Raw genomic sequence first — 13,894 nt, 5'->3', positions numbered from 1 at the left:
GGGTAAGACCAAGCAAAAGAGAGAGAACTTCCGCATGTCTCGTCATGTCCTCTCTTGTCACCTTGAGCGAAAAACTAAGCCCATACTTTGAGCGACAAACCACAAACATGAGGATCCCAATTGACCCACTCAAAAGGGTGGCGTTAACGTTGTACTATTTAAGCGACTAGGGAAGGCTCCAGAAGACTACTAACGCCTTCGGTGTGTCTCGGCAGGCTGTGTCGGTCATCGTAAGAGAGACACGCCGCGCCATCACCATCAACCTGGCTCCTACCTACATCAAGCTGCCTTTTACGGAGCCCAACGCTGAGGAATTGGTTGCGGGCTTTCACCGTGCGCATGGCATGCCACAGTGTTTTGGAGCTGTGGACGGCACCCACATAGAAATAAAGCAGCCCCCTACCAACTCTATGGATTACATTAACAGGAAAGGCAAATATTCCATCAACGTGTGATTATATGTATAGATTCACGGATGTTGTGATAAAGTGGCCCAGAAGTGTGCATGATGCACGGGTCTTTGCAAATTCCAAGTTGAACAATTATTTAAAGACAAGATGGCAAGATTCCTGCTTCCAAAAAACAGATTGTGGATGGTGAAGATCAAATTCCTATTTTTCTTCTTGGAGACCCTGCCAACCCCCTGCTTCCTTACCCGTTGAAGGAGTATTCAAATGGTGGCTCAACACCTCAGGAGCAGTACTTATGTCGAGCACGTATGGTAATAGAGTGTGCTTTTGGCCGGTTAAAGGCCAGATTTGCTGCTCTCAAAAGGCCTATGGACATAAACCTGAATGACTTGCCATTTGTTATTTACTCCTGCTTTGTCCTCCACAACTATTGTGAGGCCCGGAAGGAGGCGGTGGATGAACCCTCTGTGCTGGGAACAAAAGCGGACTCACAGCCTCCCATAGAGTGTAACAACTATCTGACTGACTGCAATGAGGCTGAGGGAAAAAGGGTGAGGAGAGTGGTGATGAATGACCTTGATCCTTAAGGACTGTTTGTTTTGGATCATGTGAAGTCAATATTCTTTTCTTTCTTGTCACAGCGTAGCTCACTGGGTGCAATTTTGTTTAGAAGAAAAACAATTCAATGGCATCACCATAACTGCATTACATTTTTGCTAACAAACTTTTTTTAACCTGTCTGTGACCTATGTTTAGAAGTCACCCAGTGTAATGACATGTAAATACCTTCTTTTTTTTGTCACAGAACAACTGCTGAGTCCATTTTATGTTTTGGAGAAGAAAAACAATGCACTGGCATTAGCAACATTTTGCATTTATTTTTCTATACCATACATTTGGTAAACTGTGTGAAGGCAAAATAATTAACTGTAAACTATGTTTAAATGAAAACATCCAGTGTATTAACATGATGAATAAAATGATAGTATTGTCACAGAATGGCCACTGAGTGCATTTTTGGTTTGTTTTGAAGGTAAAAAATAAATAAATATTCCACTTGACCCTCTGTTGAAAACACGTGACCTCCAATTCTATCTTATTTTTTTTACTAAGCCTAAACATAACCATAATCTTAACTCAAACTAGCGTAAAGCAGTAGTATTTGTATTTTTGAGTATATTTCGCAGTTTTAACTAAGACGGCTGTTGGCGCTTTCGTAACCACCAGAAACACGTGACCCCCATTTGAACACCAAAGTTGTAGCGCAGCGCCACCGAACAGTGAATGTAGCGTAATTGCAATACATCGTGTCTTATACGCACGCAGTTGGTTTGTCTGAGCAACTAGGTGGATGGAATCTTATTTATGTTGTGATGGAAATATTAATTCACAAAAGCGTCAGCCTCTGTGAATTTTGGTCAGTGAGAATATGTATATATATTGACGTGGTGCTTTACTAGACACATCAGCAAATTAAGTGAACCTGTCTATTTGTTCACTTAATTTGACAGTCATGTACATTGCTGTAAAATGATAACTGTTGACTGAACATTGAGTGATGAAAAAGAAGAGGAAAACAATGTCAAATTTCCTTTCAATTTAATTAAAGTTGGTTTACACATAATACGTTTACGCTTCTAGAAAGCCTACTCCTCAATTGTGCAGGATTTTTGGATTAAGCATATTGCAGTACCCCGAGTCTTAAAGGTCTCAAATTACTGAACTTTTCAACATGCTAAAATAGTTCTCAAATGTGCAAAAGACATGTCTGTGACATGCATTTGTCAAAATTGACTTTGGATCTAATATTTTTGCTGTCCCTAAATCAGCCAAAAACCCCTTTGTTCAAAACTGTTTTACGGGCGTGTCACTTTTATGTAAATAGCTGCACCAGGCCACGCCTGGGCCAAGGGTATGGCCTAGGCGTGGCTCTCTCAAAGGGGCAGTGATTTCGGTAATGGTCGCCGTGTGCTAATGTTGTGAATGGAAACGACTGGCCATGGGAGCAGAAGAAAAGAACAATACAGACATGTCTTTTACACATTTGAGGACTATTTTAATATGTGGAAAAGTGGCATAATGTTTTACCATAAGAAAAAGTAGCATAACATTACTACAGAGACTATATTATAGCGTTAGTTTGTGATTGTTTAGGCAATGGTTAGTTTGCCATAACCGGCAAATCTCCGGCAAACGTTATTTTGCCGTGAATGTCTCCGATTTGCCGTGAATGCTTGTAGACATTTACAAGCGGTTATGAATAACACCAATTTACACATTTTAAAGGTTCTTTGCACATGCCAATCTTTTGTATCTACATCAGATGTAGACCGCACAACTCTTTCTCTGCAACAACAACAATGGCGGCGTACATGCAAATAAATAGGGGTAGGTGAGTACCGCTACCAGGTATCGGTACGGGCCGATACCAGGCCATATTTCAAGGTATCGGTACTTGCAACAGAGATCGACTCTGGTTTCGGCAGCCGCGATTGTGCCCGTTTTACAATCAGGAACTAGAAACATGTAAGGTTGACAGCTGCCCGTTAAGCAGCTCCATTACGTATATGCAACACAAACATACATATACTGTATGACAAGGATTAGCGTCCTTAAAACTTCATTAATTAAACTATATTGTGCAACGCAATGCATTCTGGGAACCGAGTGGCGCCGCTTGACCGTCATATATTTGAATAGATATGACGCCGGTGCCTTCGGCGACGTTAATGCTCGAATGGGCAAAGTCTTGCCACATTACATGTTTGTGGACATCACTAAAAACAAATCATCAAAAATGCATTTTCTGTATTGATAGCATACGCTTTAGCATGGACAAGAAAGAAAGCTTCATGAAAATCAATTGAAAATTAGCAAGTTCTGTCATATTTTCGACGCGCATGCAACGTCTTGGAGGGACGTTTCCTGTCAAGCTTCAGCAGGGGTCGGCGGGTGCGAGTAAAAAGGAGGCCCAGCACAACGCACCTTCTCGGGCCACTTAGAGCGCGGCATTTTCAGGAATTTATAACCCACCCTGGACGCCCAGCCAGGACGCAAAAAAGTGGTATGTCCTCCCAAAAGAGAACGTTTGGTAACCCTCTTTAAAGACAAAAGTGTTTTGTTTACAGTTAGCATTGGCATCTAGTTTCGTATTTCTCTTTTTCACGTGGGGGTGGGGGGTGTCTGGGGGTTTAGGGGCCTGGGGGCGGCTGGGGCTGGGTTGGTGTGGATGGCGGTCGGGGGGTCGTGGGGGGAGGGAGCGGGGGCTGTGAACCAGTGAGGTGCCTGGCGGGCCTGCAGTGCCCCGTCCTGCTGCGTTGGGTTGGGAACGTGGGCCGTGTTGGGGAGGGGGGCGCTCCTGCTCCTGGGTTTGCTCTCCATGCATGCCAGATCCACCACACCAGCATCTATCGAACTCAGACACAATTTGCTTCTTCCTCTGGTCGTTGAATCGATGGAGGCTGGTGTCTGTGGATCTCACTCTGCTTCGTCTGTCCTTCCTTCCTTTCCTCAGTCTCTCCTTTGGTCTCTTGAGGTCTCCCTAATTTGTTGGAATTTAGATGTTTCTGGGATTGGTGAAGGACTCTGGTTGGTGGCCCGGTGGGTGGTGGGTGGTGTCTGGTCGGTGCTGGATTTCACTTTCCTTTCTTTTCTTTGGTCCTTCCTCGGGTCTCCTGACGGCAGTGTTCGGTTTAGGTGAACGGTATGGGATTTTTTAGTAGGTTTTTGGTGAATTAATGAATACACACACACTCACACGCACGCACATACACATACTCACCCACATACAAAAAAAAAAGAAAAAAAAAGAAAAAGAGCAATGATGATGACATGTCAAATCGGTATTAATTACCGAATGAACAATACTGAGCGCTTTAAAAACAAAAGAAAAAAAAACAAAACTACATCAATCATACAGTTTGAATGTGATGGTTAATTCTGAACACATACACTTTAACAGTTATTGGAGGGTGTGCATACTGGTTATCTCATTTGTTTATATTTGCTTCCCTCTGGATATTTCATCAATTTAAGAGCCCCCCGACAATAAATTGTGTCTAATAGTTTGTGTTTATTTGTAAATCCGTCTGTATTTGGAAGTATTTGAAATCTTTCTGACTCCTTTCTTCCTCCCAGGTGCTCTATGGGGACAGCCAGATGGTGACACTGACAGCACCCTACATGGCAGGCTTTCTTGCCTTCAGAGAAACGCCTTTCTTGTTGGAGGCTCTGCAGCGGCTTGAAAGGGAGAAGCCCGCTCTTATGCCTCAGGTCAGATTACATTGTAGAGTATCCCATGCATTGTGAAAAGAAATTCATGGGGCCATCATATTCTTTACACTTATCTACAGTACATACACGTGGACAAAATTGTTGGTACCATTTGTTAATGAAAGACAAACTCACAGTGGTCACAGGAAAAAACTTGAATCTGACAAAAGTAATAATACAATAGGAAAAATAACCAATGAAAATCAGACATTTCGTTTACATTTTTGGTTCAACAGAATTATTATATAAAAAAAAACAACCTCATGACATAAACTTGGACAAAAATTATGGTATCCCTAGAAATTAGAGGTGTGCCAAAAAATCGATTTTCATAAGAATTGCGATTCTCATTTAGTAACATTAAGAATCGATTTTAAATGTCCCAAAATCGATTTTATTTTAATTATTTTATACTGTCTTCCCTTTGTTTGTGTGTGCCTTTATTGGGAGCACTGTTCATGTTGTACCCGACTTGGCCACTTAGGGGCAGTGTGGTTTCACGCGGTCTGATACACTGTTAAGTTGTAGCCACATTAGAGAGTAGAAGGAAAAAGTCACGATCAAGTTATTCCAATAAAAGTTGTTGTTTTTTGCAGCGTGGAGCCGATCTTTTGAGTGATAAAAGTGCCGCGAGTAGAGCACTAATTAGCATTAGCGAGTCAGACTGGAGTAGATCATTACGATTTCTTGAACATCTTTACATTGAAGCAAAAATCATTGTCAATCAAATCATTTCGAAAAAAAAAAAAGAGCAATGATGATGACATTACCGAATGAACAATACTGAGCTCTTTAAGAAAAAAAAGAGAAAAAAATAATAATTTTGAGTCAAAAATCGATTCTGAATCGAATTGCGCACACACAAATCTGAATTGAATCGAATCGTGAGACATTCAAAGATTCCCACCCCTACTAGAAATTATTGAAAACAATTTGTACAGATGTTAAACCAAGGTGTTTCCCTTTAATTAGCATCACAGGTGTTTTCAAACTTGTCAGTAGGTCTATTCAAAGGGTTACAAGTAGTCACTGTTTGGTGACATGGTGTATATCACACTTAACATAAACCGGAGAAAGCGGAGGAGAGAGTTGTCTCAGGAGATTCAAAAGAAAATTAGAGACAAGCATGTTAACAGTAAAGGCAATAAGACCATCTCCATGCAGCTTGATGTTCCAGTGACTACAGTTGCACATATTCATACATTTAAGATCCACTGCACTGTAGCCAACCTGCCTGGATGTGACCGCAGGAGGAAGATTGGCAGATAATATGAATGGTAACAAAAGAGCCCAGAACAACTGCCAAAGAAATTAAAGGTCGCACCATCCGTTGTTGTTTGAGCCAAAATGGACTTCATGGGAGACGACTAAAATAAATTGATAAATGTTGAAAATAAATACTAAAAAAGTAGGGTTGTGCCCAAAAATAGATTCTCATAAGAATCGCGATTGTCATTTAGTATGATTCAGAATCGATTTTAAAAGTCCCAAAATCGATTTTATTTCAATTATTTTATACTGTCCTGCCCTTGTTTGTGTGTGCCTTTATTGGGAGCACTGTTCATGTTGTACACGATTTGGCCACTTAGGGGCAGTGTGGTTCCGCTCGTTCTGATACACTGTTAAGTTGTAGCCAAATAGAAGCAAAAAGTCATGATCAAGTTATTCCAATAAAAGTGTTTTTTTTTGCAGTGTAGGATGTTAAGATGCTTATCTGTATACATTCCTGAAGCGTTTTGTATGAATAGTCGTTCTTTTGAGTGATAAAAGTGCCACGAGTAGCTGTCGTTGTTGTCAATCAATAAAAAAAAATAAAAAAAACTAAAATCGATCTGAATCAAATCGCAGGGCCAAAAATCGGAATCGAATCGAATCGAATCGTGAGACAGTCAAAGATTCCCAGCCCTATAAAAAAGTGAGACTGGAATTTGCCAAACTACATGTTGGCAAGCCACAAAGCTTCTGGGAGAATGTCCCATAGACAGATGAGACAACATTGGCACTTTTTGGCAAGGTGCACGAGCTCAAAAAGAAAAGAAAGAAGAGAACACTGTCCCTTCTGTGAACCATGGCGGAGTCTCTGCTGTGTTCTAGGCCTGTATTTTGAAATCTCAAGACAAACAAGGTATTCTAGAGAGAAATGTGCTGCCTCGGGTCTCGGTCACAGGTCTTGCAACGGAAATATGACCCAAAACCCAGAGCTAAAATCACCCAAGAATGGCTAAGCACTCTTCTCCATTGAAGTGTGTGTGTGTGAAGTGTGTGAGTTTGATCTCTCGCTCCTGTGACCTTACTGAAGTATACCTCTCATTGTTGCATTATCAGTCTAAGCATGAGCTTTTTGATACACAGCAAACATTTTGCTCATTGATGAATGAGGTGACATGATAGATCTTATGCACGGAAAGGTGCTGTTTAGATCAAATCAATTTAAGTTTTTTATCAGAGCAGAGCATTCCCTTCCAATCCAACACCGCACGGTAATTTGATTGCAATATGGCAACAAATGCTACACGGCACACGGGAAAAAGAAGCCATGTTAACTGTCATTTGTAGATCACAATTTTCACAGTGCGAAATTTCTGGCTGTGCTCTGCGGATCCACACCAACTCGTAAGGGCTTCGCTTTTGTGTGTGTGAAGGTAATACACATATATACAGTATGCATATAAACATAGGTGAAAACATAAACTCTGTTGAGCTTTGCTCTTGGCAGGGGTAATAAACCTAATGAGTCCCATTTGTTACATGCTAACATATAATAAAGATTAGCAGACAAAACCTCCCTTAAGGGATACTTAAACAGATGGATGGGAAAGTGGGATTGGAAAGAATTGATTACTTCCCAAATAACAATTCATTATGATCATCATCTAGCTAACATTTCCATAGTCCCCCATATATGATTATGGAAAATTCTGCAAACATGCACATACACATCTTTCAAACTGCATATGAAAAAGAAATACAATCATATTAGGTTCAATTATCTGTGACCAATAAATTAGGAAAAGTAATCCATTTTGAGTTTTCAACTAATTTTATTGAGATGTTTAACATAATCGTGATGGTTATTGATTGACATCAAAGATAAAATGTCCCTGGAAATAAAAACATGTTGATTCAGTTAATACTGCAAATTGCTGTAGTTAAGATCAATTGTCGGTGTTAATGTTTTAGTTGTGTAATGTGTGTGTCTCAACAGGTGCTATTTGTGGATGGCAATGGCCTCTTTCACTACAGAGGTAAGAAAACATGAAATTACTAATTTCTCATGCAGTGCAGGTGGTGCACCACTCCAGACATAATCAACGTACTGTATTGTTAAATTAATAACTCTTATTGTGTCCATACAGACTGAGTAGAATTTTTTTTCTTGGTCTTCTTGTTTTTGAATTTAATTCGTTAGTTGGTGCGTGATATGGAAATACACTCTGGCCATAATATTGTAGCACTTTTTTTTTTTTTTTTAAAGTGCTTTAAACACACTTTTAAAACGATACAAAAACATTTCAACATAATAAATGAATAACACATTGTAGATATTGTACTCACAATGTGTACTCAGGGTGACTCACGATGACGACAATAATGAAGATGAAGCTGACGCAATACAGTACATTCCCGTTTCAATGTCTTATTTGTAAAAAATTGACAGACTTAAAATTGAAGTCTGGGACAACTGCTATGCATATTTAATCAGTAAGACATTGTGATTATACATTTTCTCTCATAAGGTATATCTCAGAGTGCCACTCAAAGTTTTGTCTACATCATGTTGTCAGAACAATGAGAGTTTTACTTTTCCGTTATCCGTTATGTTACCATAGTAGGACCAAAATTGACTTTAGGCTACAGGGATGTTTGGGTATTTAATATTGTTCTCATCATACATTGATGACATTTTTTTTGCATTGCTGTCTCTATGTGGATCATGTAGAATTTGGACTGGCATGTCACGTTGGAGTGCTGTCAGGGCTGCCGTGTGTGGGTGTTGCCAAGAACCTGCTCCAGGTCCAGGGTGTCTACAAAAATGAAGAACACCAGTCTCAGGTAAACTCTCATATTTCTTTTTTAAATTTACACTGGGTTTTTTTCCATACCCTGATGCAGCAAATTGTAATTGAGTGCCCGACAAAACTTGTGTGGGAGAAATTTGGGCAGCTATCCATTCTGTCTGATTCTCTATTTCATTTGTGAGTATTATTTCTCTGTCTTTTATTGGCATTGGCAATAAGAAGCTCACACCATCCATCCGTCCATCCATTCATGCATCTATTTTCTTCTACTCGGGGTCGGGTCGCGGGGGGGGGCAGCAGCTTTAGAAGGGAAGCTCGGATATCCTTCTCCCCAGCCACTTCGTCTAGCTCCTGCAGGGGGATCCCAAAGTGTTCCCAGGTTGGCCAAGAAACATGATGTCCCTGGGGCCTATTGCCAGTCCAGAGCCTTTCGGAATTCTGGGCGGATTTCATCTACCCCTGGGGACATTTGCCACTAAGGAGCTTTTTAGCCACCAAGGAGATTTTTAACCACCTATGTGACTTCAAGCCCAGAGACAGGAGAGCCAAACTCAGAGTCCCCAGACTCTGCTTCCCCAAAGGAAGGCATATCAGTGAATTGAGGATGTCTTCAAAGTATTCTCCCAACTGACTCATGGTCAAGCAGCGCCCCATCTCCACTACACACAGATGATGGACCAGAATTTCCTTGAAGCAGTCTGGAAGTTGTTTTCCATGGCCTCGCCAATTGACTCCGATGCCAGTTTTCATGCATGTTTTTGCAAAGTTCTGCCAGAGATGGGAGTTCAAACTCTTTTCGATGGGGGATTCTGCCAGACGTTCCCAGCAAACCCTCACAATAAGTTTGGGTTTGCCAGGTCGGACCGGCATCTTGCTTCACCATCGGAGCCAGGAGGTGATGAGTTGACAGCTCCACCGCTCTCTTCACCCGAGTGTCCAAAACAGAAAGAGAAATATGATGTCACAGAGGGACAAAGGACATATCATCCATTGCAACCAAAGCATATGAACAGTGAGGTAAATACCTTCTTTTTTTTTGCTGGAAACTGAAAACATTTGGGTTTCACATCAAAACATGAATAAAAGAACAACATTTCAGCTTTTATGTCATTCAATACACAACTTAGAAGATGTTTGCAATGATTTTTAGTTGAGCAAAAGTTCCATTACTTTGGCAAATGCTCATCTTTGTTTCATCAGTCCATTGAAGTTTCTCCTTGCAAATGAATGTACTGGTACATTATTGTATATTTGATTATCAAGTCTAATGTGAACGGTAGTTTGTAGTCTGTTGCTGATGTTTTTCTTTACAGCTCTCACAATGTCTTCTACTGATGCTGTTTTCATTGATCTCTGTTTACAGCTGTTAATATATTAACAGTTACTGTCTTCTTCTATGTAACTAGTATAAATGTAGTATTTATTCAGGATCAACCCACATTTGAAACTGCTCATTGGTTTTATGTACTGTAAGTTGTGTATTAGATGCAGATGTAAATACCTGGAAACTGTGGTTTGATCTACATCTTTTAATTTGAGGTTTACAGCTAAACTAAAGCAATTAGGCTACAATGTTCCAAAACCTCTGGAGGGGTGTGTACCAACGTGGGAAAAATTAAATTGGATTTCATAAATATGCAAATTGAGCCCCAATGACATGCTGAGTGTCCAGACAGATCGATTCGTCCAATAAGCAACCATCTCACGCAGGCATCTAAAAGATAAGAAGAAGCAATAATGTAGTTGTTGGATTTGGAAGAAATTATGTGGCGTCTGCTGAATGAGGCCAGTGAGCTGACTAATCATGCATTCTACATGGATAGTAGACTGCAAGCATGCACATACACTGTTTTCCCCCTCAGAACTTTCCAGAACTCCATCATTATAGGTTCCGTGCAATGAGTGTATTCATACACTTAAATATTTGAATAACATTTTTTGTATTCCTATTAGTGTGACACATGTGGAAGGTTTCATCTCTTATAGTAAAAATATGATGTAAGACAGAAATTGAACACTATATTCAGCTTTTGGGTACTCAACCAAAGGATCCAAATCTTGTTGTCCATCCATCCATCTTCTATACCGCTTGTCTGAGCTTATCAATGGCATGCTTATTCAAACATTAACATTGCATCATCACAGAGAGCAAGCCATTCTCAACAATTAAGATGGGTCAGTAATTTGTAAAAAAAAAAATAATAATAATAATAATAATAACACCCACATGTATGGTGCCGACACAGTTATGCTTGAACAAAAACATGGTGTTTGTTATGGGCAATCCATGACAAGCACAGAAGTTCAGTAACAGAACACCGCTTAGGTTCTCATTGGGGGGGGGGGGGGGGTATATTTACCTGTCTGTTCCCTCTACCAGTCTCACCACCTTGGGGACCACAGCATTCAGCCGCTCTCTGCAACTCACTGACACTCCAACTTAGGAACATAGACTTTCAACCCATTTCAAATCACAATCACTTTTTGCTCTGCCCTTTTCATTTTTTCCCAAATGTATTTCTTTGATTCCGCTTTTTATTGTTGCATTAACTTAATATAATATATTGCCTTAAATGCATTATAATAATAATAATAATAATAATAATAATAATAATAATAATAATTATTATTATTAGACACTTGTTGGTGGTATATCTCTGCTTCTTCAATAGATTTTGGGAGTTTTGCTATTTTCTGGCCGGCCTGGTACCTATCCCCCTTGAATAGCTTGGGTCCACAGTACCACTTAAGGCAGACATCAACACTTAAGCGAACTCTTGGAAAACATTGTGTCGAAGGTTAAAGTTATTACACCCTAATGCTTACTTTGGGAATAATGGTGGCGATAACAACCCATTGGCAACAACGTCTGTTTTGTTGACCTATCCATCTTCCCAGAGGCATAATTTCTGCCTCTGCTTTGGCCATGATTATAGTTGCAGCTGAAAGTAAATGCCCAAGGTTGTAAATTTAGTTTGTTTTAGGGTGCCTGCGTTTACGGCTGATCTTGTCTTTTGCCAGGAGGATGGCGTAACCTATCGATTAGACGAGCCTATTGAGCTAGTTAGGTGCCAAAAGCCACTTTGTAAAATGCATTCAGAGTGTGATAGGGATTTTACCTGGATGTGTTTTGATTGACTATTTCTAGTGCGAGTAGAGTCAAGATCTGATTAGAACTGTTTCAAGAAACAGTGCGTCATTCAAAATATCCATAAGAACACATTTTGGTTATGGCATTAATTTATTGTTATTAAGGAGATCAGGACCGCAAAATATGGTTTGATCAAGTTCTGTTGTTAGTCGCAGCATTGAAGTACAGACTTAAATTGGAAAAGCAATGGTGAGATATACTGCTTTACAGACATGGCTGGTCTTTTAGATCCTAGTGTGTGTTTTATATACACGTGTTGTTCCTTCGAATGGTATATGATGGTGGATACACGTAGAATGACAGCATGAGTCAAGCAGAATACAAAAGAAATACATTTTCTTAAAAAGGATATGAGGGCTAAAACAAAGCCAGGTCAAATAATACAACCAGCACAAGAGCATGTCACAAAGAGTTATTACTCGTCTGGAGATGCGTTTATGAGACATGCCACAGCTCACAGTGACACGTGACCTCTAATGACTGGTAGTCCTGGTCCAAGGAAATACATCAACACAGAAACAGCAAAATAATATGGTATCCAGGAGAGCACTGTTCAAGGCAATACTGTTTTACTCCAGTCCTGCACGTGCTGCCAATGTAACCATTTTCTTTAACTCTCTTCACATCCTATTTGACCTCTAGTGTGTCACTGCCCTTCTCTCTCGTCCCCATCCTTCCCTTCCCTCTTGCCACACTTTTTTAGTGCTAAAAGTCAAACCATTCTGTTATTGATGACTTGCTCGCTTTGTGACGTCTGCTGCTGTAGTGTGGACCCTTTACTTGTTTCACCTTTCACTCCCCTCACAGTATGTAGGCAAAAACAGACAAACCTCACATGTATCCAGCAGAGATCTGTGCCCTCTTTTAACCTCCCTGTCTCCTTGTTGTCTCATTGCTTTGATGAGTCATAGTAGACTGGACACAGCATCCATTATGGAAGTGCCCTTCATCGTTCTGGTCTATAATGCGCAGTACACCTTCCGCATAATGACATCTGAATTCTTCTCAGTTGTGTGAGAGAAAATCTTGAAACAATCAACTACTCATTGAATTAGAAGACTATAATCACTTGCATTGCTACTGGTTTTATTATTTTATTGTGGAGATTCATTAAAAGTATCAAGATTCAGAAACATCTGTATTTCCTACCTTAGGTTAGGTTTCTCCAGGTATTGTTATTCAGTAATAACGACTTAATTTCAGTGTCTAGTTTTGGACTTCATTTGAAATTTATGAACAGGTTTTGTTTGTGTGATCAGTCAACAGTGTAGATGATTCAGCAGGAATAACTGAAAACTACAAGTCATGTTTTATGCAACAGCACACAGGTAGCCACTCTTATGTAACCGTGACAACTAAACCAGATGGTTTCTTCAATTCTTTTGAATGTGAAAAACTGTCCAAGAATCAGAAATGCTTTCTTATTTCCCTCTGTCATGATGAAATACATTTGACTGGTTGTTTTTAGTGTCATATTCTCCCGTGTGCTTCAGTCAGACAAAAACGCTCTGCTGCACACTTTTTTGGGTGCGCCGATTCTCTCACCTGCCCCTTATACGCTCACTGACTGCCCAACGGCTGTGTATGTGTCGCAATACATTACGATGATAGCTGAAGGTCGACATTAATTTATATCATATTCATTAATGCTAAAAAGGGTCAGCGCCAGCGGACCTTTTTTCTTCACCTGTGAGGACCATATCCACATGCTGTTGGGACTTGCAGTTGAAGTGCCGATCACTAACAATAGTCGTCGTAATAATGGACCATTGAGTTATAGTTACTATCAGATGTGCCACACGTGAAGTGCATTGCTGGTCAACTCTCAATTTGCCAATTTTCTCTTTCTTTATGAGAATGGCATCTGATTAAATTGCTTGAATTGGATTTATTAAAACTAGTGCTGTCAAAGTTAAAGCATTAAAGGTGTATTCAAGGATCTTTTGTCGCTGCGTCTTCCGGGTGGATCATCTTAACGATTGGTTCTCATCCTGTCAATCAATCTGACATAATGACGCAGTGTGTGCTCGTTCCGAGCTGCG

The 13,894-nt window shown here is 40.2% G+C and overlaps 1 protein-coding gene across 4 annotated transcripts in view; it reads left to right on the top strand.

The window, feature by feature from the left end:
• LOC147170196 (endonuclease V-like) overlaps nucleotides 1-13,894 on the top strand; it is a 77,896-nt gene that overhangs the window by 4,603 nt on the left and 59,399 nt on the right. For all 4 annotated transcript variants that reach the window (XM_086083989.1, XM_086083990.1, XM_086083988.1 and 1 more), the window contains exons 3-5: nucleotides 4,548-4,682; nucleotides 7,888-7,927; nucleotides 8,623-8,735. In XM_086083989.1, coding sequence (XP_085940115.1) covers nucleotides 4,548-4,682; nucleotides 7,888-7,927; nucleotides 8,623-8,735 — 288 coding nt within the window. The remainder of the gene's footprint in view (nucleotides 1-4,547; nucleotides 4,683-7,887; nucleotides 7,928-8,622; nucleotides 8,736-13,894) is intronic.

The sequence above is a fragment of the Leptonotus elevatus genome, chromosome 8 (genome assembly GCF_054856555.1).
Source record: "Leptonotus elevatus isolate MCC_2025b chromosome 8, RoL_Lele_1.0, whole genome shotgun sequence".
Classification (NCBI taxonomy): Eukaryota; Metazoa; Chordata; class Actinopteri; order Syngnathiformes; family Syngnathidae; genus Leptonotus; species Leptonotus elevatus.
The sequence above is the reverse complement of the archived record's forward strand: the minus strand, read 5'-3'. Positions and strand labels throughout refer to the sequence as shown.